The sequence below is a fragment of the Peromyscus maniculatus genome, chromosome 2 (genome assembly GCF_049852395.1).
Source record: "Peromyscus maniculatus bairdii isolate BWxNUB_F1_BW_parent chromosome 2, HU_Pman_BW_mat_3.1, whole genome shotgun sequence".
Lineage (NCBI taxonomy): Eukaryota > Metazoa > Chordata > Mammalia > Rodentia > Cricetidae > Peromyscus > Peromyscus maniculatus.
This window is the reverse complement of record NC_134853.1, coordinates 75,298,638-75,325,327: the sequence shown is the minus strand read 5'-3', so window position 1 is coordinate 75,325,327 and position 26,690 is coordinate 75,298,638. Positions and strand designations below refer to the sequence as shown.

Genomic DNA, 26,690 nt, shown 5'->3' with positions numbered 1-26,690 from the left:
TTTAAATAAGTGTCAGTGTGGAAGGAGTAGACCAGGATAAAGAAAATACAATTGGAGAAGCATCCTCAGTGCCTATCTAAAGCCTTGTAGCACACATGTTTTGGATACAAGGAGAACTCTGCCACTTCTTCAAAACTGGAATCAGTGGGAGACCAAATGGGTTATCAGCAGTGTGAGGTTCTGAGCATAGTAGAGCCTAATCTTCAGATGAATGAGTAGTTAAGATGATGTCATGTCCAGGAAACATTGAGGAAAATTTTCTTAAATTAATTATTTAAAGTTGATACATTGTATGAATAACCTTTACTCTATAGGCTCATGACTAGCATTGCATAATTATATGTCTGAAAAGTGGGAAAATGTAATCAATATGAATTAGTAGTAACAAGTCTCCTCCTTTTATTGTGGGGAGTGGGTAGGGAATAAAATCATTGCAAAAGGCAGCAAAGACATTCTATTTTCACCTTAACCTTAATACTCACAGCACCCCTATATACCCATTCAGGGTTTTCCATCACTGTAATCACTAGCTCCTTCTACATGGCTAAATCCCAAGGCATCTCTAGGAAAAATGACTGGCCCTCAAACTGCTACAGCCACGGTATTTTTCAATATACACAGGCACAGAAGCTGATATTGAAGATTGGAACTTTTATTCTATTCTGTCTTTTGACTCTGCACCACAGGAAGCACTCCCTAGGTCTCCACACCTATTACTGAGTGCTCTATGCTTTCTCATTTAGGATCTTAATAAACTGACTTTGGTTAAACATGATGTCAAAACCAAATATTTTCCAGGCATTTATTTATATGTTAAAATCATAACTGTAAGACAGCTATGATTTCATTAAAGAAAGGAGAAGAAAAATAATATTGGGAAATAACCTTAATTTCCTTTGTTTTTTTTTCATTCACAACATTTTTCTTTATTTCATTTTACATACTAACCACAGTTTCCCCTCCCTCCTCTCCTTCTGTTCCCTCCTTCCGCCCATTCATTTCCCCCATTCTTTCTCTCTCCATTCAGATGCTGTTCAAGGTCTCCCTTTGGAATCCACAAAGCATGGCATATCAAGTTACAGCAGGACCAATCTCCTCCCCCCCTGCCTCAAGGTATGGCAGCATTATTCATAATAGCCAGAACCTGGAAACAACCTAGATACCCCTCCACTGAAGAATGAATAAAGAAAATGTTTTTTTGCAGGCAAATGGATGGAATAAGCTAGGTTTCCATTAATCAAACTGTAATACTTACAAGGAGACTTTGCACACTTGAACTACAGGGTCTGATCTACTCTCAACCATCACACTTAGTATGTGTTGAGCTTGATCTGAGAATTTTTTTGTTTTTATAAAGGACCTTGAACTCACAATAATTGCTTACTTTCTAGAGAAATAAAGTCTCTTTTAATCTAATCCTCTTGGTGTGACTTATGGAAGTAATTTACACACCTACATTTATTTTTTTAAAAGGACCATTTTTGCTTGAGGGTATTATGGGTTGTTCCTCTTAAAAGATTTTTTTTTTAACTCTTAAAATAACTTAACATCACTTTGTACTGCTTTGTACATAGTAAGTCTAAACTAAAGAGAAAATGAGAAGTCATTTTCACCATGAATAAGTGGCATGTTCCTCATATTCTCCTCTGTATCTAGGTACCAAATACTGGAAGTATTGTACACATTTGTTGACATTTCTGGGTTGAAGGTTTGAGGTTTTCATTTATTTAGATTAATAGTATTTTAGGATTTTTTCTTCTTTTTGTATTTTATTTTATTTATTAAAGCTTAATACATATTTTATTGTGTTCCAATTTTTATACTTTGGTCATATTCACTCTTACCCCTTAACTCCTTCCAGATTCACTTCTATTACATATCCAACCAATTTTTTGTCCTAAGTTTTTTGTTTGTTTGTTTTGATTTTGTTTTTTTTTCTTTTTTTCTTAAGACATTTTCTGTTCATTTTACATACCAACCACAGATTCCCCTGTCCTCCCTCCCTCCAGACCTCTCCCCAAAACCACACCCTCATTCCCACCTCCTACACAGCAAGGTTTCCCATGAGGAGTCAGCAGAGCCTGGTACACTCAGTTGAGGCAGATCAAAGCCCCTCCTCCCTGCACCAAGGCTGCACAAAGTGTCCTACCATAGGCGCTAGGCTCCAAAAAGCCAGGTCATGTACTAGGGATGAGTCACATTTCCACTGCCTGGGGGGCCCCTAAACAGTTCAAGCTAAAGTTTTTTAAACCCATCAGTTAAAATACTGCTGTCTATATACTCCTTTGTATTTGCTATCTACTGAAGCGTGTTCTATTATCAGGGACTATGCCTTTAAAGAAAACTTCCTCTCCCCCTCCTAGCAACTGTTAAATGCCATTGACTACCTAGGGGTGAGAAATAATCACTACCTCTCCCTTCTATGTTGGGATTTTGTTTAGTTTGATCTTGTACAGTTCTTGGGCATGCTGTCAAAATAATCGTGTCTTTATATGAGCAACTTTGCTGTTAAGTCCAGAAATCAGTCTTTGCAGACAAAAGGACAGAGATACCAGAGTAACCAACCATTTTTTGATTAAGGCTACTTCTACAAAATGGAACCCTTATCTGGAACCACTATATAGGCTGTAGCTAAATTCATCCTAGGCTGTAGGAGATGAACTATTTCAGCATCGTAGATTTACAGTACACACACACAATTCTCATGTGTGCATCTGCTTAATTAAGGAACTATTACTTTTCTTATTATGGACTAAACTGGAGCCACATACTTTTTCCCTGATTTTTTTTTTAAATTCAAAGCTTGTTTTCACTGAAGATATATTTTATTTTTAAATACATGTATGTACATGTCTGTAGGTGCAGGTATGTGTACATGTGTGTGGATGTTCTCAGAAACCGGAAGATGGTGTCATATCTCATGAAACTGGTTTTATAAGCATTAATTCAAGTCCTTTGTAAGATAGTAAATGCTCTTAAATGCTGAGTTATCTCTCCAGCCTAGAATTCACAAATTTTTAATTCACTCTGTGGAAGCTACATGAAAGATGATAGCAAGCCTAAATTAAATCCTGCTCCTTGAACTATGTATAAGTATCCAAGATGAGAGAAAGGAAAGCAAAATTACTTGACAGTGTAGACAAAGTACAACCAATTTGGAGATTTCAGTGTCTCTAAAGGGACAGTCTTAGCCAAAAGGTCAAATATCTAGATACACTCTTTTCAGCCTTAAAATTCTATTAGATGATTTCTTCTGATTAGAACTCAGAGACTATTCTATGACATATTTTATGTAAAAAACAGCAACTGAGAAGCTTTTATCCCCACCTTGCTGTTAATAAGAAGTAAACTGCTCCTAATCAAGCAAGAAACACAAGGTGTTTAAGACTGAAAACCAATGAGCCTACACACGTTATTTTGTGGCTAATGTCCAGATCATGTGGGATTTTGCTTCACTGTGTGGTGAGAGAGAAAATTAAAGAACTTTTAGAAGGAGACTCAACCAAGATTGGTCTGTGTTACAAGTGCAGGAGGTTACATCAACCAGACAACTGCTTGTGGTTGGATGAATTTTGATTTTTAATGAATGACTATTAGAATTAACTGCACCTTTTAGTGATTTTCCAAGTAATTATTACATTATATTTATTTATTTTATAGATTAATAAACAACTTTCAAGAATGTGCCTAATAGATTTCATTCTTAGAAGGTATGTGTTGGTGCAGAAGTGCAGGGTTTGCATCTCATGATAATTTTAAATCACTTCAAAAGTATGCTGCTGTGGTTAAATACAAGTTTAGATGATTTTAGTTAGTGCTGACTTATTGCCCTCTAACGTTACAATAGATGTTGCTTTTGATGTCAGCAGATTTTTATTCTTTTGAAGAAAAGATTTTGAGGTGCTTTTGTTATAGATATGCATATTTTTTCTGGAAGACTATAATATTACATTTTTACCTAACCCTTAAAAACACTTCCCAAGATGCTTATTGAATACTGCAATTTTACTTCTGTGGAATAACAACAACAACAACAAAACCTGACACATTATGTGACTTGAAAGTTTTTCATTAAAAGTAAAATAGATATCTCTATGTTCACAGCTGTTTGTACTTATGGACCCCCAAGTGGCCTCCTTTTATGAGGACAATTCCTTGTCTTTCTCATAGGAATTTTCTCCCATAAGAGACTCAACTAAATTTTGTTTTTATTTTTTCCTGTTTTCTTTTTCCTTTAGAATTTAATCATATTTATGTGAATCTCTTAATCTTAAAATTTCAAAGTATACAGTCTTAATCTTTTAAAACTTACCATATGGTGTCAACATATTCTCTGTCTGTGAATTATCTTGCCTTCTTGTTTGTACTGTTCACTCATATTCAATTTTTATTATATTTCATTTAATTAATGTTTTATTTTTTATTGTTGTTTTAAAGGCCATTGGGATCTTTCTCTACTCTATTATCCCAGCAGTTTAGTATGAGTGTTCTATGATATATTTCATGATGATTCTATCAAATGTCATCTCTAACATACTTAACTAACATTGGTATACTAGTGATTGTTGATATGTACCTTGCAAATAGTACTACAGCAGGATTGCACCAAATTACTTACTACCCAGCAACGGTCTTCTTCTGCTACCATCTTACTGATGTCAGACCTTTAAATTATCACCCTGATGTTTCTGAATTGATATCAGATTTTTAATTTACATCTCTCTGCTTAGAAATTTGAACTTTAAAAAATTATTAGGCCCTCGTGTCTTCATCTTCAAAAATGTGTACATAATTATATTTCCTACTATAATTTAGTTCTATAAGTTTACTATTTGTCTTTTTATTTTCACTTAAAATATCTTTATCTTTTGTGTCACATACAAATTTTTACTGATTTCCAGCCGGGCGGTGGTGGCGCACGCCTTTAATCCCAGCACTCGGGAGGCAGAGCCAGGCGGATCTCTGTGAGTTCGAGGCCAGCCTGGGCTACCAAGTGAGTTCCAGGAAAGGCGCAAAGCTACACAGAGAAACCCTGTCTCAAAAAAAAAAAAAAAAAACCAAAAAAAAAAAAATTTTACTGATTTCCAAATAATTAGAATAATACTAACTTGTGCATTCTGTTGGTTTTTAATGCAATTATTTTGTAGATAAAGATTTTTTTCAATGCCTTATTGGGAAATTCTTAATGTCTGTGTAAGATCAGTTTTCATTAGTAGGTTTTATATGTTGCAGAAAAATGACTTGTATTTTTGTTGTAGAATATTCCTTTACCCTGTGTGAAGATGTGTCACTATGATCGGTTTAATAAAAGCTAAATGGTCATAGCTAGGCAGGCGTTTTAAGCAGGATTTCAGGATAGAGAGAGCTCTGGGAAGAAGAAAGGCAGTATCACAAGCCAGATTTAAAGGGATCAAGACATGCTGGAGGAGAGGTAAAAGCCATGCGTCACACGGCAGCACACAGATGAATAGAAATTGGTTTGGGACAAGCCCAAGCTATAGGCCAAGTTTTCATTATTAATCAGTCTCTATATCATGATTTGTGGGCTGAGGGACCAAAAAAAAAAAAAAGTCTGGTACATACTTTCTTAGCAGTTATATATTCATTCAGTAGAACAAAGAATTAACCAAGTTTTAGCATTTTTACTTATAGTTAATGCCCCCAGCTTCCCAAGAGAGGCGCCTTTATGTTGCACAAGTGAGATGACAGATTTCTCTCCTTTTATTTGTCAAGCTTGCGCTCAATAGTTAGTAACCTCTGGTAATATCAATCACATGGGATACTATAATCAGATATTTTCCTGATAAGCTGAAGATTATTGTTAGTGATGCACTTTTTATTTCAATGGTATCAGTTTCTCAATGAAACTATTTATTTAAATTTGTTTTAAAATATTGAGACCAATGAACAGTCATCTACATTTTTACAATCTGTTCTTATAGAATTGTTTAGCGAATTTTTATAGAATTTTTTATAGAATTTTCTATAAAATTTTATAGAATTTTTATGTTCTTATAGAATTGTTTAGCTGAATATTATTATGTAGTTTATTCATTGTTTAGTAGAATATATAATATTTACCCTAAATAAGATATTGGTGTGATGTCTCCCATTATGTTTTAATATTGTTTACATCAAGTCACCAGGAATAATTTTATAAGCAAACAGTGTGCTAATGGGATTTTTCTATATTACTACCAGTCTGAGAGTTCTGTGTCCTAAATATTGGGAGAAGGAAGAAATGCCCAGTGTAATTTTACTTAATATTAAAGATTATTAGTCATGAAAGCTTATCAGCTTTCCATACACAGCGCTAGTACCCAGCAAGGTTTCCAAAAAAATTAAATAGATTGTAAAACCAGTCTCATTCCATTGGACCACATGGACTTTAATAGCCATAAACATATAGTCGTGTCTTAATTTCAAGGAAGAGATTACTTACTTGGTATGTGCATCCTTGCTCTTAAGAAAAGTCTCTATTAATGTCAGTTCTACTCTCAGACTCAGGAGTTAATATAAAAACACACCCAATTCTCTATATTCATAGAAAATACCAGAAAATTTAACATCATCTATTTTAAAGAGAACAAAAACTCTCTGTTTCATAGAAACACACTCAATTTTTCAAATACTGTATGAACAATTAGTTTTAATGACAAATATATTTCAAATAAAACTACATAAATTGTAGTTTTCATTACTTCTTAAATAAGATAACTCATGTTTGCAGCTACTTAGTAAATATTTTTTTAAATCATGACTTAAATTCAACTTTAAATTATATTTTATTTAGAATTATAAAATATTAGAAATATAAAACTCTAAGCATTATTTGTAGATCAGATATATATTTTCCAGATTGTGATTTCACTTACTATCATTAAACATTTTAACCTGTTAATATTTATACATTTTTCTTAATTGTAAATGTTGGGTTTTATTGAAGAAATTCATTTGTATTTTATTGTGATATAACACCCTAAAGTTCTGAAGTTCGTTTTAATACCTTCAAATGCATAATCTTCACACGGATAAAGTAAGCAAAATGAATAAAAGTCAGTTATTTAAGAAGAAAGTCATGCCATTAAAATATACTTGGAAGTAAAATTATGAATGGAAAATATTTCTCTTTTCATCTGGAGTTGGACAATTGTTGGAGGCCCCAAACTCAATTTTAACTTGTAATGATTTTAATGTTCTGTTTTAAGATAAGCTAAATTCCATTATCATACTTGAATGCATGTGACTAGGTTCAATTATTACATAAAGATAGAGACAGACAACACACTGGCACTTCAAGTTCAGCAATTACAGAATCTGGTGATGTCACTACTCTAAAGTATCGGGAACGCAGCAGTGTCTCAGGCAAAGGATGCTTTGGGAGGAGTTGGTCCTATATAGATAGTATGCTTAGTACTCATTGCTTGACAGTTGTCAGTGATCCTCATGAGCAGTGATATACTGATATGTCTACTCATCATTCATTGAATTGACATTTTAAATATTACTTATTACATTTTCTGTGTCTTTTCAGTATTTCTATTTTTCAGTTATTACTAGTTTCACTTGGAAACAAAATTAAATAAGTACTAATAGCGTATATCTTATATATTTAAATATATTAATAATTATATATTTAAATACATAAAGATGTAATTTTACTACTTTTAAAAATGATTTTATTAGTATTGTTATTTTTTTTTACATCTCAACCACAGTTTCCCCTCTCTTCTCTCCTCCAAGTCCCTCTTTCCCACTTTCTCCCGTCCCCACAACCCACTCATCCTCCAGTTCTAATCAGAAAAGTGTAGACCTCCTATGGATATCAATCAAACATGATATATCAGGTTGCAGCAAGACTATGCATTTCCTCTCATATTGAGGAAGGTCAATGCAACCCACTATGACAATCAGGGTCCCAAAAGCCAGCAAAAGAATCAGTGTTAGGGTCAAATTTTTTAATTTGACTATTTTCCTACTTTTAAAAGTGATTTTTTTTGTAATTTTTCTTAGGGAATGATATAAGCTTCATGATACATATTTAAATACAAAATTTATCATGTAGAAATATTTTAATATCAACTATAATCCTTTTGTAACTTAATAAGTAGTACATAGCATAAAATATGAGCAATAAGAAATATTAAAAATAGGATAATTATATAAGCAATTTCTCTTCTTTCTTTGTGTAATGTATTTCCCAGTGAAATGAACAAATAATCTTTAATGACTGCGTGGGTGAAATTGATAGTTCATGCATTTATTCTTTTTTACGAAATATAATTATATTAATCATTCAAAATGCCTAAAATTGGACAACTCAGTCTCCTCTCATAAATGGGAGTTAAATTCTGAAAGCTAGGAAGAAAAATTTAGATACAGGAATATCTCTGCTATTTCTAGTTCTACTAGTATACAAAGCAGATATTTATGGGAGAGGGCTTTGACTATTTCTCACTCTCAATAGTCCTATGGATTAATTACAACCATAATACAAAACTCTAACAAGATTCCCATGAAAAGAAGTTCATCATACTAAATTCCTTTCCATTGCATTAATACTAAGCCACAATTTCAATTCAACACAACTGAGCTGATAGTCGCTTAAAGACCTTTTGACCCTCCTCAACAATAAATATACATTTTACAAAGATTAAAAGGATAGTTTAGTGAGATTTGCATATTAGTGAACAAAAATAAGGAAAGATATCAACATTAATCTAAGCTAGAAGTTTCACATCAGTATCATAATTCAAAGTTTAAATTCAGTACATACCATAGATTTTGAACTGAACTTTACAGTGTCTCTATTGCCAGGGTTCTGTTGTACTTCTAAAATGACCTTTTTAAATTTTGGTTGTTGTTTTTGCTTCTTGTTTGCAGAGCTGGTGATATGTCTTTCATTTTAGCATCTTCTTTCCTTTTCACATTCTTTGAACAATAGAGCATTATTGGGACATGATTAATGTTTATGGTTAGGGATGAGTTCAGTTTCAGTGTTAATAAGAGAAAAATTAAGCTAATTTTTTTAAAAAATTATTCTTCTCTCATGTATTGCCTCCTGACCACAGTTTCCCCTCCTTCTGCTTCCCCCAGTTCTACCCACCCCCATCTCCCCTCTCCTGCAGATCCACTCCTCCTTTTTCCCTTCAGAAAAGAGCTTGCTGGGCCCTTCAAGGCTAGGCTACAATCCAATCCACAAGTTAAGCTTTTAACTGCACCTTCCTTTCTAAATTAGAACTGTCTGTCCCTGCTGTCATAACCATGTGTCTCCTTTTCTAAGCTTCATCTTATTTTCTAACGTTCCTTAATCACATTAAATTTGACTAATGTTAATGTGATATAAGAATTTTAATTTTGAAAAAATATACAAGTTCTAAGATTATATGTTCAAAACATTTAAACAGACACACTTTATTCCAAATTAATTCTTCTTTATAAATTTAATATATATGCCACACAATCATGATATTGGCAAGAATAAAATTAGACATTTATATCATATCATATATAAAGATAATAAATACAATGCATATAAATATGTATTTCAAATTTAGGGCTCTGCCATAGGGGATGTGTGAGTGATGACTTTTTAACAAATATCTATAAAAGTTACAAAAATGTCAAAGAAAGAACTAATGTATTTGATTTCACATGAACACACATATAAAAATGTATGTTACATACATATCCTATGGATTAAGTTTTCAGTTTTGTTCTAATTACAATTAGTAAATTATAATTTAACTTATTTATAAGATAAAACACAACAGATGCTATGCTTCATAATTAATCAGGTAAGTTAAACACTTAGCTTATATATGTGTGTATATATATATATGTGTGTGTGTATATATGTGTGTGTACATATATTTGATGAGTTAATATAATGTAATATATATGTATATATATATTTGATAAGTACATTTAAAATTTCTCCCTCAGTAGCACTTATCAGATGTACTATGCTGATAAGCAGGTCTAAACAGATCTTTATTGTCTTGGCCAAATTTTCTGTTCTGCTGTCAGATAACCTCTATCACTGAATTCCCTTCTCTCTGAGTATTTATATTCTTCTCAGAGAAGTGAGATAAGAGAGATTAATTATTGTAATATTGCAAGTGTATATGTCTATGTGTAGGTATGTACACATGAGTGCAACTACCCAAGGCATAAAGGAGATGGTATTAGATCCCCTTGGCCCAGAATTACAAGCAGTTTTGTGCTTCAAAACTTCTGGGCTAAGAACCAAACTCAGGCCCATGTCTCTAGTACCTGATATACTAATTTAAAAGTATCTAAGTATTTGCTCAGAAGTGCAGTTTTCAGAACATTTGTTAAGGAACTCCAAAATGATGACTAATTCTAGACATGTCAGTGCTTGCATGTAATTCAAGCATTTCAGGCTTCGTCATTAAGGTGATGGGTATGAAGACCACCTGGGCTGCAGTAGAATTCCTCTCACATTAAAATAAGAACACAAACAGGAAACAGGGACAAAACACAAAATAATGGAATCTTTAGCAAAGCGATCACAGCTATGTGTACTCTAGCACCCAAATTCATACATTGTTACAAAGCTATAATCATTAAAATGGCATGGTATTTATATAAAAATTGACACATGAAACCATGGGAAAGACTGGAGGAGCAGAAGAAAACCCTTGTAATCTTGTTTCATAGCTTTTGTAGAAAGTTGACAAAAGTACAATAGAAAAAACATGATCATTTCAATATGATAATTGGGAGAACTACACATTGTTGGGCCAGAGAATAAAATTAGACATTTATATCATATCATATATAAAATTAAATCAGATTATATGAAGAAGAGAGAGTAGACTAGAATTGACTCATGTCTTTAAACCCTCAAAACCTACCCCTGGTCGCACAATTCCCACCCCCCCCCCCAAAAAAAATCCACATCTCCTAAATCTCCCAATCAGCACCACCAATAGGAGATAAGTATTCAAATACAGATGCTTCCAGGGGAAATTACCATTCAAGCCAACATAGGACCCATCAGAATGATGAACACAGAGTTTGCAACACAGTTGCACAGTCAACAATCATTCACGTTGATGCCATAGATATATAAAAACAAAAGATCACCTTTTAAATAAACTGGTATATAAACTGGATATCCATATGCACAAGAAAGGAATCAGAATTATCTCATTTCATTTATACATATCAACTTAAAATAAACAAAAGACTTAAACTTACAGCCTGAAACTACAAAATCATAATAAGAAAATGTAAAGGAAAAGTTTTTAACAATGATATTGGTAAAGACTTTTACATACAATCACAAAAGTCTAAGCAACAAAGGCCCAACAGACAAACTGGATAGTTATCATACTAAAAATATTATGTACCACTAAGGAAAATAAAAAGAGTAAATCAATAAGCTAATGGCTTGAGAGAAAATATCTCAAGACTACAGTTTCATTACAAAGTATATAAAAGACTAAAACAATTCATCAATATCAAAACATATAATTCAGTTTAACAATGAGACAAGACCCTCAATAGATATGTCAACAGAAAGCATTCGAATTGGCAACCTGTGTGTAAGTTTTCAACATCATTAATTTCCAAAGAAATGCAAATTTAAAGGACCATGAGACATCACATCACACTGATCCGGATGGAATTTAAACGTACAGTAAGTGGTAGAAAGTACTGCACAGGAGTTAGTTGAAGGGGAGCCTCTGTTCACTCTTGAAGGGGGATGTAAGTTAGTGGAGCCATTATGCAGTACTTGGGAGGTTTCCCCCCAAATAGACAGAGCTTCCATGTGACCCAGCGGTTCTACTGGATATCTGTACAAAAGAAATAAAATCAGCCTATTCAAGTGCTATCTGCACTTCCATGTTCACTGTAACACGATTCTCAAGTCAAATACAGACTCAATAAAAATTTGCATCAGAGGACCACCGGACAAAGGAACAATGCAATATTCTTCAGACCTAGAAGTTTTGAGGACAATAGAGGCCTCTAGAATTTTGGGGACAACATCAATGAATGTGAGACATTTAATTATTAAATGAAATTAGCCAAGTACAAACCATCACATATTTTGTAATCTCACTCAAAAATGGAAACTAAAAACTCTGGAAAAGAGAGTACTGTGGTAGTGGCTGAAAGCCAGAGAATTCTCTTTGGTGTTAAATTATCTCACACATTGCAGCTGCTAAAAACTGGGGCTAAGGATAGCTCTTGTAAAGCAGGGCTATTAGTGTTAACAACAATGCTTTTTTTTTTTTTTGCTTTAAAATTGCTGAGAATATACATTTTTTAAGTTTTCTCATCATACAAAACTAATAACTATGTGAGGTAACATATGTATTTAAATAGATAAAAGAATGTCCCTAGGTATAAATATATCAAAACTTCATGCTATGTGCCATGTACATAAAATGTCTACTTATCAATTAAAATATATCAATTTCTCTCATAAAACTAAAAAATCGGTAGATGAACATGGGAATAATTTTAATAACTTTACTTCTATAATGACTGTTCATATAAAAAAACAAAGACCCTAGGAAAATAAGAATTCATAAAGTGGAGTTCATTAAAGTTAAACTTGGCTTTGCAAAGGGCAGTGCCAAGAGGACACAAAACTAAATCACAGACTGGGAAAATATTTGTAAAAATGTATATGTGATTAAAAAGAAGACTGATATAAAAAAATTCTTTAAACTCTCAGAAAAGAAGCGAACAATCTGATCATAAAGAGACAGATCTTAATAGATATATCAGCAATAAACCTATTTGCTGAGGCCACATAGTTTTGAACACAAAAAGGCATATGTAAAATCTTCCACAGAATACATGATGAGAAAATCTAAGCTGGAACAAGGAAATGCCACTCCATACTGATTTAAGTAACAAAATACAATTCACTGACAACTGTGAATAAAGGTAATGTGGTGATGCAAAATGCCATTAGTACAAAATGTCATAGGCACTTTGGAAGTTTGGTAATCTCTATGTAATCACATTGCTGTATATATATGCATATGGAGGCATATGTTGACCTGCACAAATAAATATTCACAGAAAAGTTTGTATACAAATATATTTGCTGCATTAGGAACTACCAAATCTCAGAAACAGGCAAGGCCTTGTTAAGCAGTTTTTAGATAATCTATTCTTGTTGAGATATATTATTATTTTTCAGTGTAAAGTGAAATATGCTATCAAGCCATGAATGAAAGACATGGAAGAAACATAAAGGTCTGTCACTAAGTGAAAGCCTTTACCTGTCTGTAAAGGCTGTAAGATGCATCTTTGTTACTCTAAGGCATTTCTGAAAAGCCAAAACTAATGAGATAATATTGACAGTTGCCAAAGGACAGGGTGGAAGGAAGAATGAATGGGTGGAACACCGTGTTTGTAAAACAACCTCTATACTCACAGAAACTGACATTACAAGTTTGTCAGAATACATAGAATATACATTATACTGACAGTTCAAATGAAAACTATAAATGCTGATAGCAATGATCTCTTAGTGAGGCTTCGTGAATTTTAACAAAAATACCATTCTGAAGGGAGATGCTGGAAATATGGGAATCAATCCATGTCCAACTGGCTGGAAGGCTCCAAGAAATATTTGTACTTCCTGCTAACTTTTGCTGTCAACATAAAACTCACCGAATTAATCCATTAAAATGAACGGAGAAAGACAATTTGGAAGGAAGGCATTGACAACAGGAAGGTCTAGTGAACTGCCTTCTGGATATAGAGTAAGTGTGTAAGCTTCTGTCACAAGATGAGGTATTGTGAAATATAGAACTAAAGCAATGTTCCAAATGCATGAAGGAGAAAAGCAATAATGGTGCCACATGAAGACATCGAAATTGTTCCTGAGCAGATCAAATTAAAGGAATTAAATTAAAAATTAGAGGAAAAGTTTCTGCAAAATGTAACATTTAAAGATGGCAAGCCTTGGGTCAATATAGAAATATGGTGGTGGTGTGGTTTGATTATGGGATTTCTCTCATAGGCTTATACACTGAATCCTCAGCTGGTAGTCAAAATTTGAAGGCTGTACATATAACCTTGAAGTATTATTGAAGGAAGTGGGTAATCAGGACAAGTAACTTGAATTTCCATAGCCCAGCCCAACTTCTTTTCCTTGTCTGCTTTCTCACTACAGACTCAGTGACATCAGCCACTTCACACCTCTGCCAGTCATGATGAACTGTGCTTTTAAACCATGGGACAAAATGAACACTTTTCCCGTTGCTTTGTAAAATGTTTTCTCACAGTAACAAGAAAGTAATGGATACAGATAATTTCTGCCTGGAGAATGGGATGTGGAGTGCTATTGAGAGACAAACTGAAGGACTTTAACTGTGTTTAGAAGACTTTGAGGTCTTCAAGTAAAATATAATGCCTGATTGAACTGCGAATGTGAAAACATCAGAACTGTAGATGTAGAACTGACAAATTTAAATATTCTGGTGATAGTGTAGGACTTAGAATGAAGGAAACAAGGACTGACTTACCAGCTTCAGGAGAGGCCCTAGCTTAGGATTGTAGCATCAAGATTTGGGAAGCAATAGTCTCTGGTGGGGATATCAAGTTTCGTTTGTGGTCCTTTTGGTTTGAAGATGCCTGGCAACAATCAATAGGCTGTCTTAAACATTTTCATTTATGACTTTGGAAATGAATGAAGGCAGTATTGGATTAAAATATAGGATTAACTGATTTATAAAGCTACAAGAGTAGATGTAGTAACAGAAATGATGTGAGTGGAGAAGTAAAGGCAAAAAGTAAAGGCATTAAGACAAAGTTACCTAGCTGCTGAATTTGACTACATAGAGAGTTTTGATGACCTTTTTGCAGCTTTCAAAGGAGAGGTGTTACTATTTCTTCTATTAGAAAATGTGATTGTAACTTTAAAAAAAAGTCACAATCTCTCCAATACCACAAACATTTCCATTTCACCTAACCTTTTCATGGTTATTTAAAAATAATCCATTTGTTTGATGATAGCCATGTATTTCTTATAATTTTAAGATTTAAATATAAAACAAAAATTTAAAATAAAAGTTACAGAGTATAAGAACATAAAGCATCAACTTTAACTTAGCAGTTAGTTAAATTATTTGTAATTCAATTTGGATTAAAATAAGACAAAACTAACTTACCAAGAATGTTCATCAGGGATTATAAGTGTCTCAATCTTGTGGTCACTTTAAACTCAGATGGCCTTTAAAACTCAAGGTTTTCTTTCTCTTCTCCCTATAATGATGGTCCTTTTTTCCTCTTATCTTTTCTTACAACTTTCTCTTCCTGTCTTCCTTACTCCTTTCCCTCACTTCCTTCTCTGTGTTTTCTTCCTAAAGCCATCTTGGAAAATTCAATTCAAATTCTATTTTCTATCATTGCTTTGATTCTCTTGGCCATTGGGCTCCTTTAAGTGTACAAGCTCAGCTTCATATAATCAAATCTAGAGAAGTATCAAGCCTTCTTGGAGTTTCCTTTTTTTATTTTTTTTTATTTTATTTTCAGAGTCCTTGCTGAACATTGGTATTTTTTGTATGTTTCCCTATCATTATTTTCTGCATTATTCTTATTTGCATATTCTTTGTTCTCTCTAGTGATTTTACTTCTAAAACTCCATAGCTACAATTTTAGAAGAGGCATCTTCCACATCGTTCAATGAATCCTATGTATTTTTTGATATTTTATTTTTAATGCCACAACTATATTTTCATTTCACCTTGTGTTTTTTGTTCTCTTTAAAAATTATTTGATTAATTTGCTGCACACTACTTATCTCATGAGCTCATTTTAAGACTACTGAAGTGGGTTCACTGAATATACTTTGGAGTTCTTTCTTCAGTTTGAGTTCTAATCCAAGACCTACTTTGCCTTCTTCTCTTTCTTTGCCTTCTTTTCATCCTTCTTTGATTCAGAGGAATCACCTGCAGAGTCTTTCTTGCCTTTCTTGTCCTTCTTGTCTTTCTTCTTGTCTTTCTTAGCATCCTCCTTTGAGTCTCCCTCTGCCTTCTTCTCCTTTTTACCTTCCTTCTTCTTGGCCAAGTCTTTCTTGCTCTCTTTCTTTGAAACTCCTTTATCAGTGTCAGAATCTGCAGCATCTTTATTCTTTGAAGACTTTGTAGCAACTTTGCTTACTTTCTTTTCAGCAGCCTTGTCAGGTTCTGAATCTGCAGGTGTACCTTTTGAATCCTTCGCTTCCTTTTTACCTTTTTTGGCCTCTTTTTTCCCACCAGCCTTTTCACCTTCAGATTCCGAGGCTACACCTTTATCCTTTGATGCCTTTTTTCCTTTTTTGGCTTCTTTCTTCCCAGCAGCCTTTTCACCTTCGGATTCTGAAGCTGAGCTTTTATCCTTTGGTTCCTTTTTATCTTTTTTGGCTTCTTTCTTCCCAGCAGCCTTTTCACCTTCGGATTCCGAGGCTATACCTTTATCCTTTGATGCCTTTTTATCTTTTTTGGCTTCTTTCTTCCCAGCAGCCTTTTCACCTTCAGATTCTGAAGCTGAGCTTTTATCCTTTGGTTCCTTTTTATCTTTTTTGGCTTCTTTCTTCCCAGCAGCCTTTTCACCTTCAGATTCTGAAGCTGAGCTTTTATCCTTCGGTTCCTTTTTATCTTTTTTGGCTTCTTTCTTCCCAGCAGCCTTTTCCCCTTCGGAGTCTGAAACTGATTTCCGGGAATCCTTAGAACTTTTCGTGGCCACTGGTTTGGGACTTTCTTCCTTGACTATCTTCAACACAGTCTTCTCCTTTGATTCAGATTCACCTTTTTTCACTTTCTCTTCTTTCTTTGGTTTTTCCGAAGGTGGGGCTGCTTCTTTAGACTCTTTCTTGCCAGAATGAGGTCGTTTCAGTGGAAGGCCCTTCCTTGCAGCTAAATAAACGGATGGTCTCTCGGGAATTCTCATCAGTGAACGGTGCATCCACAATGGTGGTCTGTGAATTGATAACTTTTGTTCATCGATTACCTCAATATTGGAAATAATAATAAGGAAAAAACATGTTATATAGCCTTTAATAATACGATACCACATACATATTTTTATTTTAACTGAAAATATTTTTTTTAATATTTTCAAAATATTTTTTAAAAAAACTGTCGCTTAATTGTGGATTTTAAAGTCTATTCCAATTTGAACTTCATTAAAATTTAAAGTAATGGGCAATTATGTCCTTACTTGTAGTCTACTTCCAATTTACAGGGACTGCAATTTTTCTTTAAGATTTAACATTAAAATTTGATAGAGACCTCCATTGGTGCATAACACATTAGGATCTCTCTTCATTATTAAGAGGGGCTAAAAAAGACCCTATTGTGAGAGTTTATAGCTAGTGAAGCTTTCACTCCCATTCATTCTAATTGTGAATTAAAGTATCTTGACATCTTTTTGCTCTGTAAACCATATATTGCAGGTAGGAGTATTGAATGAAGCGTTAGCATAAAATAATCTACAATCAATATTAAAATTGGGGTGGCAGTTATATAAAATATGTCCATCATGACAAGACTCACATTAGTCCTTACCCTCACAGCACATTTAACAATGTATTACTTTACAAGATCATTGTTACTAAGTAGTTATTATTAATATATACATGATATTTTCATATACTCACAGGAGCTGTATTGTTGCTTAATTGGGAAGGTAGTGATCTCCGTTTCTTTCCTGGCCTTGGTGGTTTGGGAAATGCCAGGGAAAAGTATTGCTGATTCCATGATTTTTTGCTTAATTCACTGACTAAAATAAGAAAGATAACATATGCTTAGCTATAAAGGGAATTTTGTCTGAACTGAAAAGGCCATGAGTATGATATATGCCATATAAATAAATGAATAAATGAGGTAAATTACAGCTTCATTTATTTGATAGTTTGAATTTTTTGGTGATCTAAATGGGAAACTTTGATTTTCTACACTGACCAATTTTAGAAATAAATATTTTGACTGGCAGCTATATAAAGTAGTCATAGTGCAATCAGTGCTGTCTATAACATAAAGGAGGAAAAAGAGTATCACTGCTCCTTTTTCAGTATTTCTGTGTCTTCCAGTTCAGATTTTTTTCCATATGTTTTTTAAAATATAATTCTGCTCAGAACAGAAAGATAATGTGGTTCTATAGTTACCAAAGAACTTAGCACACTGCTTAACATAAAATATGCAGAAAATATGTGCTTGAATTTACATACTAAGCTTTAAAATCCTATCAGTTAATATTCAGTTTCTCAACTATAAGAGGACATGTAATATACTATAGAGATAGGCTGTTATGGAAGATTGGTTTAATAAAGGAAAATGATAAACAAATACAAAATGGGACTAAGAGAGTAATATTACTAGAAATAGCAATAGAAATGATTATGGCTGTTCCAGTTACAACTGAGGTTAATGAGAAATACCATCACTATATTAGTGCATATGAAATATTGCAAATTTTAGAGAAACAACTTCCTACTTTCCAAGGGACAACATTAAGATCAATGTTCAAATGTACAGAATGAAAGTTATATTGAAGTTTAATTGAAGAGAGAAAACAAGCTGGTATTAAAAGTTATTCAATATTAAACAGATTTTTCTTGTCTAGTATTGACACTAGCTAAATATAAACAATCAGGAATCCAGTAAAAGGTTCTTGATTAAAAGTATTTATTCAGCCGGGCGGTGGTGGCGCACGCCTTTAATCCCAGCACTCGGGAGGCAGAGCCAGGCGGATCTCTGTGAGTTCGAGGCCAGCCTGGGCTACCAAGTGAGCTCCAGGAAAGGCGCAAAGCTATGCAGAGAAACCCTGTCTTGAAAAACCAAAAAAAAAAAAAAAAGTATTTATTCAGTTTCTTCATTGTTTTTCATATTCAAGACCACTATGTTATATTATTTCTAAAATAAAAGCATTCCAGAAGATTTAAAATCATACTTATACAACATATACCTATGTAAAATGTGTTCTCTGTTCCCATGAGAAAAGTTCTTTGGCAATACAGCCATAGCAGTTTTTATGACTTTAAACTGAAGATAATAAACACGTGTCTAAAATTAATCAGGAAAAGCTAGTAGGAGTAACCAACCAATGTCTGATTTGACTTAAGGCCCAGTCCACAAGATGGAATCCTTACCCAACACTGCTTGGTGACCAAGAACCAGAGACTAGACAGCCCAAAGATCTAGGGTAAAACCAAATACTACTGTTCTTAAAGGAAAAAAAAAAGCAGTGATAAAATGACTACTAATGATATTCTGCTATACTCATGGATCAGTGTCTTCTTCACCCATCATCAGAGAAGCTTCCTCCTACAGCAGAAGGGAACAAATACAAAGAGCCATAGACAGACATTAGGTAGAGAAAGGGAGATCCTATGAAAACACAGCTCTAAAATGGGATGTCTGTATCAAATTCCTCTCCTCAGGACTCATGAAACCCATAGGAGATTAGTGGGAAAAGTATGAGTCAGAAGGAATTGAGGACACCAAGAGATCAAGTACATCTAAATCAACTTCCCAAAGGCCGTGTGAACTCACAGACACTGAAGCAGCATTTCCAAGGCCTGCGCAGGTCTGAGCCAGGTCCTCGGCTATACATTATGACTTTCAGTTTAGAGGTTTTATGGGACTCCTGAGTGTGAATGAATGGGTCTCTGATTCTTGAACCTTCTTTTGGGCTTTATTCCTTCTGTTGGTTTGCCTTATCCAACTTGGATGGATGGTGTTTGTTTTGTTACTATATTTTATGTTGTTAAGTCTTGTATTTATTTCTTAGAAGCCCGTTCTTTTCTAATGAGAGACAAAAGAGGAGTAGATCCTGATGAGGGGGAGGAGGTGGGAGGAACAAGGAGAAGCAGAGGAAAGGAAAACTGTAATCAGCAAAAGCGAAAAGAATCTCTTTTCAATAAAAAGGAAAAAAATTAATCATTCATTTCAAAAATAAATATTGAACTCCATCTTACCTGGAATATAATTATCGTATGGTCCATATGTTACTTTTAGGCTATTAAAACAAAATAGAAAATTTTAAATTGTTTTATACAAATATCATGTATCTAATGATCATTATTGTATGTAAAAAACACTACCAACTAGACAATTACTGAATTATTATTATTATTATGTAAGCCAATTTCATCTACAGGACAATAGGGATGAGCGAACAGTATTCAAATTTAACAAGACTAAGCTAGGATAGAGCAGAATATACATATGTGTTTGTAAAGGAGTGAGATATATACACACTTACAAGCCCACCTTTTAGTTACATCTAAATTTTAGAATTTTTTAAAATTAATTTGTAAAACACTGATCAAGTTATTTTTCTAATTCATAGCACAAATTCTCTTAGAATTGGCTTTTAGCTAAGATACTCCTTTCTAACCCATGTTTAACTAAAGTAAATACTCAATATCTTCTCAAAATTTAACCAAATCTAGGTCATTAAATGGTATATGTGTATTTATGCATGTATATGTCAGGATTGTCAGGGTACACTCTAAGTATTTATGTAGAATTTCATTATGTAGATAATCTATGAAAATATAACAAATTAACAAATTATGTTGTAAACAGATTTCCATTAATAACTTCTAATCTGTTTTTTTTAATTATAGGGAAACCTTTGTTAGCAGGAAGAAACATTTTAACTAATTTTTATTTGTTTTAAACAAAGACCAGCAGTAATAGGCCTTAGTACTATTGTCCCATATTGTTCTACTATGTAATGAATAGATATCAATCATGGATCTGACTGAATCTGAGCATTAATTACATACCCAAATATGTAGTTTCTCAGTTTAGAATTTATTGGTTACCTATGTAAATGTATATGATGTATACATGTATGCATGTTTGTATTATGTGCAGGTACATGTATGTGTTGATGTGTGTGTGTGTGTGTGTGTGTGTGTGTGTGTGTGTGTGTGTGTGTGTGTGTATACATTAGAAGGGCATACTTAATGATTCTCTTCAATATGTATTGAAGCATGATACCTCACTTGATCCTTCAGCTCACAGATTCAGCTAGTCTAACCAGCTTGCTCTGGCGATCCTCTCTGTGTCTTCTAGGCACTGGGATTATAGGCAGGCATCCATGCACTAGTGGCAGTTACCTGGATGCTGGTTAGACTCCTGTTCATGCAATGAACCACCTCTTGAGCTCCCATATTTTACTTATTTTGATGACATATCTTAAGAATTAATGTTCACTCTTTGTCTCAATGGTAGAACAATTTTCTGGTGGATGAATATGGAGAACTCAGTCATTTTGATTGTTCTGATTTTATGTTAACAAAGACTTTTTTTAAAAAAGTTGAGAATTAAATGAAAAATGGTAAGTTTCAAAATGATGGAATATTAAAATAGTTTGTGAAATAGAACCTGCAGTTTTAATATCTTATTAACAAAATAATTATTTAAAATCAAGATTTTGAATTTTTGTATAAACAATAATAAAACAGTATAAAGAAAAAAGATGGGAGAAAATATAGTTTGAATGATCCTTTATGTCAATATTAATATTCTCCAAACTGTCAAATTATTATTAAAAATTAGTATTACAGAAAAACACTCATTACTAAACAGATCTACAATATGCTAAATTTCAACATATTCTGCTAAAAAATTAAATTACAGACCAAATAATATTATGACTGAGGTTTATACTCAACAATATAATTTAGTTAAAAAGAAAATCAATTAGCACATTCATCCTAAATGAAAATAATAAATGAACATAATTTGATCATATATGTAAAATAAATAATTAAAATAATAATATCCATTTTTATTTCATTCATTTATTGGAAGAAAATAGAATAGAAAATGTCTTCCAAATTTCAGTAAAATATGTCTAGAAACTATATGCTGTTAACTGTAAAATCAGTAATTTAAGATTGTTTTTCTAACATAATCTAAAAGCAAAATGCTCACTCCCATGAACATTGTAGTTAGTATCCATTCCATGCCCTAAGGCAATAGAAGCATGAAGACTTGGAAGAGCAAGTCAATATATCTCTATTCATAGGGGAGCTGAGTGGGTAAATAAAATAGCTAATGGAATCCATAAAAGCTATGCATTGTTAAATGAGTGTACTAAGGTTGTAGATTTTAGTTGTTTGATTGTGTGATAGTAAATTTTAATTGCTGATTTGTTACAATATATAACTGGGGGGAAAGGGTCTCTAAGAATGTTTGTGAGGGATTGTCTTAATTACAAATGCTAATACTTAATAACAAATAGCAGACATGTATGAGTCTATTGCTCTCTGCTGTAAACTCTGGTTAAAATACAATGAATTCTCTCAAGCTCTTGTCACTGTGATTTTCTGACATGATAGATTGTAACCTAAAACTATGGGATAAGTCACCTTTTTCTTACTTGAATTGCTTTTGCCAAATGTTTTCATCATGGTACCAAACATGAAACTAAGACAAATTTCATAAATTATACTTCCACATACTCAAAACTGTGAATTATTATTCAAAGACATTAAACCAACACATGGAGAAATAAAGTTAACAGTTAAAATAAACATAAACAATATAATAGAACAAATGTCTTAGATATCTACAGAACATTCATCTAACAAACACAATATCCACTCATTTCAATAGAATATTCTCTAGGATAAATTAGAATAGAAAAATATATTTCAACACATTGAAACAGCATTGAAATCTTCCAGAGTATCTTTTCTTAGTATATTGAAATAAAACTAGAAGTCAATGAGAAAATACTTGAAAACATTAAGATAATTCAAATACAAGGACATTAAAGGGATTATTCTTTGATTTAAGATTTTCTATACTTTCTGGTTTATTTTTATTTTCTTTATTAAATTAGCATACAAAATAACAAATTTCCTTGTGGTATTTTCACAGGTACTTAGATTTAGTTGATACTGTTGCCCAATTCTCTCTCTCTCTGTCTCTCTCTCTGTCTCTCTGTCTCTCTGTCTCTCTCTCTCTCTCTCTCTCACACACACACACACACACACACACACACACACACACACACACATACATACACATACCAGGTTTCTTCATTTACTATAACATTTTCCAGTTTCATCTGTTTTCCTGCAAAGTTTATATATAGTTTCATATCTTTACCACTGAATAAAATCACACTGTGTATACTATAATTTCACAGTCTCTTCATTTTTGATGGGCATCAAGGCTGATTGCATGTCCTTGCTGTTATGAATGGATGGACAAATATCTCTATGTTGAATAGTCAGTGTATTAAGAGAGAAATAGAGAATAAAAATTTAAATTTCTTGAAATAAATGAATATGGAAAGGCATTATACCCCACCCCAAAGCTATATCAATAGGGTTGCTTATAGAAATTAAATCTCACATCAAATATTTGGAAATATCTCTAACAAATGCATTGTTGTACTTTAGAGAGCTGTCAAAACAAGGAAAGGAGTTCAAGAGAATTGTGTTTGTGAAATAACGTAGAGAAGAAAGACAAGTAACAAATTATCTCAAAGAAAAGGTTGATGTCATATAAGTAGGAGCAGAATGATGGTCATTAGATACTATAGAGCTTGACTTCTATGCTTTTCCTATGGATGTGATATAATACCCAGACATGGGAGGCAGAGGCAGACAGATCTCTAAGTTTTAGGCTAGTCTGGTCTACAGAGTGAGTTCCACAATAGCACTTTATATTCCAGAACACTGGTTAGTTTTATTTAGTCATGTCTCTCAAACCTTAAATATATTTTTGACAAACGCATTCAGATCATCTTCAAGACTCTTCTATAAGCAACATATTTCAAAGAAATGGGCCCTGGAGCCCATTGGAAAATTTCTTTGATAATCATATTTGTATAAATCAGATCATCTACAATTTACAGGAATTGTTAAGTTTTCAAAGCCTGCCTTCCCTTTATATTTTGGAATTCCATTTTTTTCCTCTTGCCTTCAGGCTTTCTTCACAAAGCATTGCATGATTGAAAGGTGTTCTGTCCATCCATTCATCTATCTATCTATCTATCTACCTATATCTATCTATCTATCTATCTATCTATCTATCTATCTATCTATCTATCTATCTATCTATCTATCTATCTATCTATTATTCTAGCTATCTATCTATCTATCTATCTATTTTTTTTAGTTTATTTGGACAGAACTACTTTTTCCTGTCTGGATAACCTGTTTCACATGTCAGAATGTTTACATGCCTAGGATTCATCAAGAGGAATAAATTTAATAAATAAATTAAACAATTCAGAAGTTTCCTTTGTGTAGGTTTTCTCCATTGAACTCCAGCCTTAAAACACCTGACTCATGCCCTTTAAAGTTCAATAATTCTTTTTTGTGACAAACATATAACATGTTCCCAGAAATCTGCAAATGGCTCAGAGAGAGCTGATACAACCCTAGTTAACAATATTTCATTATGTCATTTGATAATCAACAAATACATCATGACATGAAGTCAAGACTTTTAGGGAAAAAAGTCCAAATCTCTGCATTTTACTGAAGTAGAGCAAATACATTTTAGATCAAAGCAGCTAATACTATTGCTCAAGAATGAAGTATCTTATTAAAACCATCTTCCATGTTTATGATTTGACCTAATAACAACATAATAAGCATCTCTTTATAGTAAAAGTAATATGACAAAAATACTTACAATCTTGGTATAGACATTTCTCTCCCACTTGTGACTTGCCAGGGCCTAAGTTTGGTGATGTGGAAAGTGATGTCATAAAGAGAACAAGAACCCTGTGACTTAAGGGGAATGATGAGAATTCCTTCTGCTTGTGTTTTCTGCCTTCTAAAATTTTTTTTTTTTTGGTTTTTCGAGACAGGGTTTCTCTGCGTAGCTTTGCGCCTTTCCTGGAGCTCACTTGGTAGCCCAGGCTGGCCTCGAACTCACAGAGATCCGCCTGGCTCTGCCTCCCGAGTGCTGGGATTAAAGGTGTGCGCCACCACCGCCCGGCTGCCTTCTAAAATTTTAAGATTAAATTTTACTATCACTTACTTACTGAGTAAGCTTAAAAGTCACAGTCACATTTTAATAAATACTTGATTTTGATACTTTCAGATTAGTAATATGTTGGGGGTTTCATTTATTTATTTGTTTGTTTGAGACAAGGTATCTCAATGAAGTCCTGCTTGTTGTGGAACTCCCTATGTAGACTAGGTTGGCTTCATACTCTCAGAGACCTTCCTTCCTTACAAGTGTTGGAAAAGGCAAGTGCCACCATGCTGAGCCTTATTAACATGTTTGAAAAAAAAAAGATAAATTTCAGTATTTAGCTCTGACAATCTACTAATATCTCAATTCATTTTTATTCATTTACTTTGTGTTAAATCTTTTGCCTAACTTTACATTTCTTTTTGTCTTCTCAATCTGATATAGACTCAACATGTGAAACATGTGTGAAAATTTCAGTCAGAATGGGGCTGAAGAGATGACTGAGAAATTAAGAGCACTTGTTTTCTCACAGAGGAATTTGTTCAGTTCTCAGCATCCATGTTGGGCTTGTCACAAAGTCCTATAATTCTAACTCCAGAGAATATGATATCCTCTCCTGGCTTCTCTAAACATCCACACCTGAATGCACATATTCACATCAATCCATATAACTAAAAATAAATCATAAAAAAAACCACAATACTTGAAAAATTAAAAACATAATGAAACATCTATGGGCATGTTAAATGATAAAAACACAATACTTGAAAAATTACAAACATAATGAAACATCTATGAGCATGTTAAACAATAGAACTCATGTGATATTTGTATTTCTGAGTCTGGCTTATTGCTCCTATTTCCAGTTCTTTTTATTTTCCTTCATCACATGATTTATTTTTACTTTATGATTGAATGTCTTCATTCTTTATATATACTCCTTTTATTTATCCATTATTCATTTGATGATGTGTATAGGTGGAGTCCATCTCTAAGCACCAATAAACATGCATGTAGACATACATTCAATAGAGGTTTGTTGAGAAGTTTGTACATTAATTTCAATAGTTGGTGAACCAGTTTATATTCCTACCAGCATTGAATAAAGATTCCCCATTCCCCACAGCCTCAAAAGCATTTATTGTCATTTGGTTTCTTGACATTAGTCATTCTGTGTGCAATCCATCACATGTGTAGCATTAAACCATCACCCCTCTGTCTGTCTACCTCATATCATCTCATTGCACCGTGATCATTCTTATAAACCCATTGTAGAGGTGTGGTGATAATCTAATTGTACTGAATTATTATTTTGATTGTATGTTAATAAATAAAGTTGTCTGGGAGTCAGAGCTATTAGAGCCATAGCAAGAGTGTGGCGGTGGTGGCACACGCCTTTAATCCCATAGATATCTGTGTGTTCAGGGTCAGAGCTATTAGAGCCATAGCAAGAGTGTGGCGGTGGCGGCACACGCCTTTAATCCCATAAGATCTCTGTGTGTTCAGGGATACAGCCAGCATTGGAGACATATGCCTTTAAGACCTAGGGGGCTGTACATTCAGACAGTGACGAGGCAGTCATGTGTTTGGGTTTACAACCAATGAGAAGGCAGAACAACATACTTTAAAAATACGAACCGACAGGAAGTAGGTCTCTTTTCCCGAAGCTGGGACAGCAGGAGGAAGGGTGAGATTTTAGCTCTGAGCTCTGACTTCTTGGCTTTCTCTTTTACATTGTTTCTGTGTTTCTTATTT

At 33.4% G+C, this 26,690-nt stretch overlaps 1 protein-coding gene across 10 annotated transcripts in view; it reads right to left on the bottom strand.

Annotated features, from left to right (window-relative positions):
• Cylc2 (cylicin 2) overlaps window positions 1-24,733 on the bottom strand; it is a 30,415-nt gene extending 5,682 nt beyond the window's left edge. For 2 of the 10 annotated variants that reach the window (XM_076564206.1, XM_076564205.1), the window contains exons 1-7: window positions 24,648-24,677; window positions 21,107-21,230; window positions 19,955-19,995; window positions 17,636-17,757; window positions 15,168-16,986; window positions 14,523-14,631; window positions 8,777-8,931 (exon numbers count right to left, since the gene is read on the bottom strand). In XM_076564206.1, coding sequence (XP_076420321.1) covers window positions 15,886-16,941 — 1,056 coding nt within the window. In that variant the 5' untranslated portion in view covers window positions 16,942-16,986; window positions 17,636-17,757; window positions 19,955-19,995; window positions 21,107-21,230; window positions 24,648-24,677 and the 3' untranslated portion in view covers window positions 8,777-8,931; window positions 14,523-14,631; window positions 15,168-15,885. Of the gene's footprint in view, window positions 1-8,776; window positions 8,932-14,522; window positions 14,632-15,167; window positions 16,987-17,635; window positions 17,758-19,529; window positions 19,810-19,954; window positions 19,996-21,106; window positions 21,231-24,647 lie in introns of all 10 variants that reach the window. The other 8 variants (XM_076564203.1, XM_076564202.1, XM_076564200.1 and 5 more) reach the window with 7 other exon arrangements.
• Between the last annotated feature and the right edge of the window lie 1,957 nt (window positions 24,734-26,690).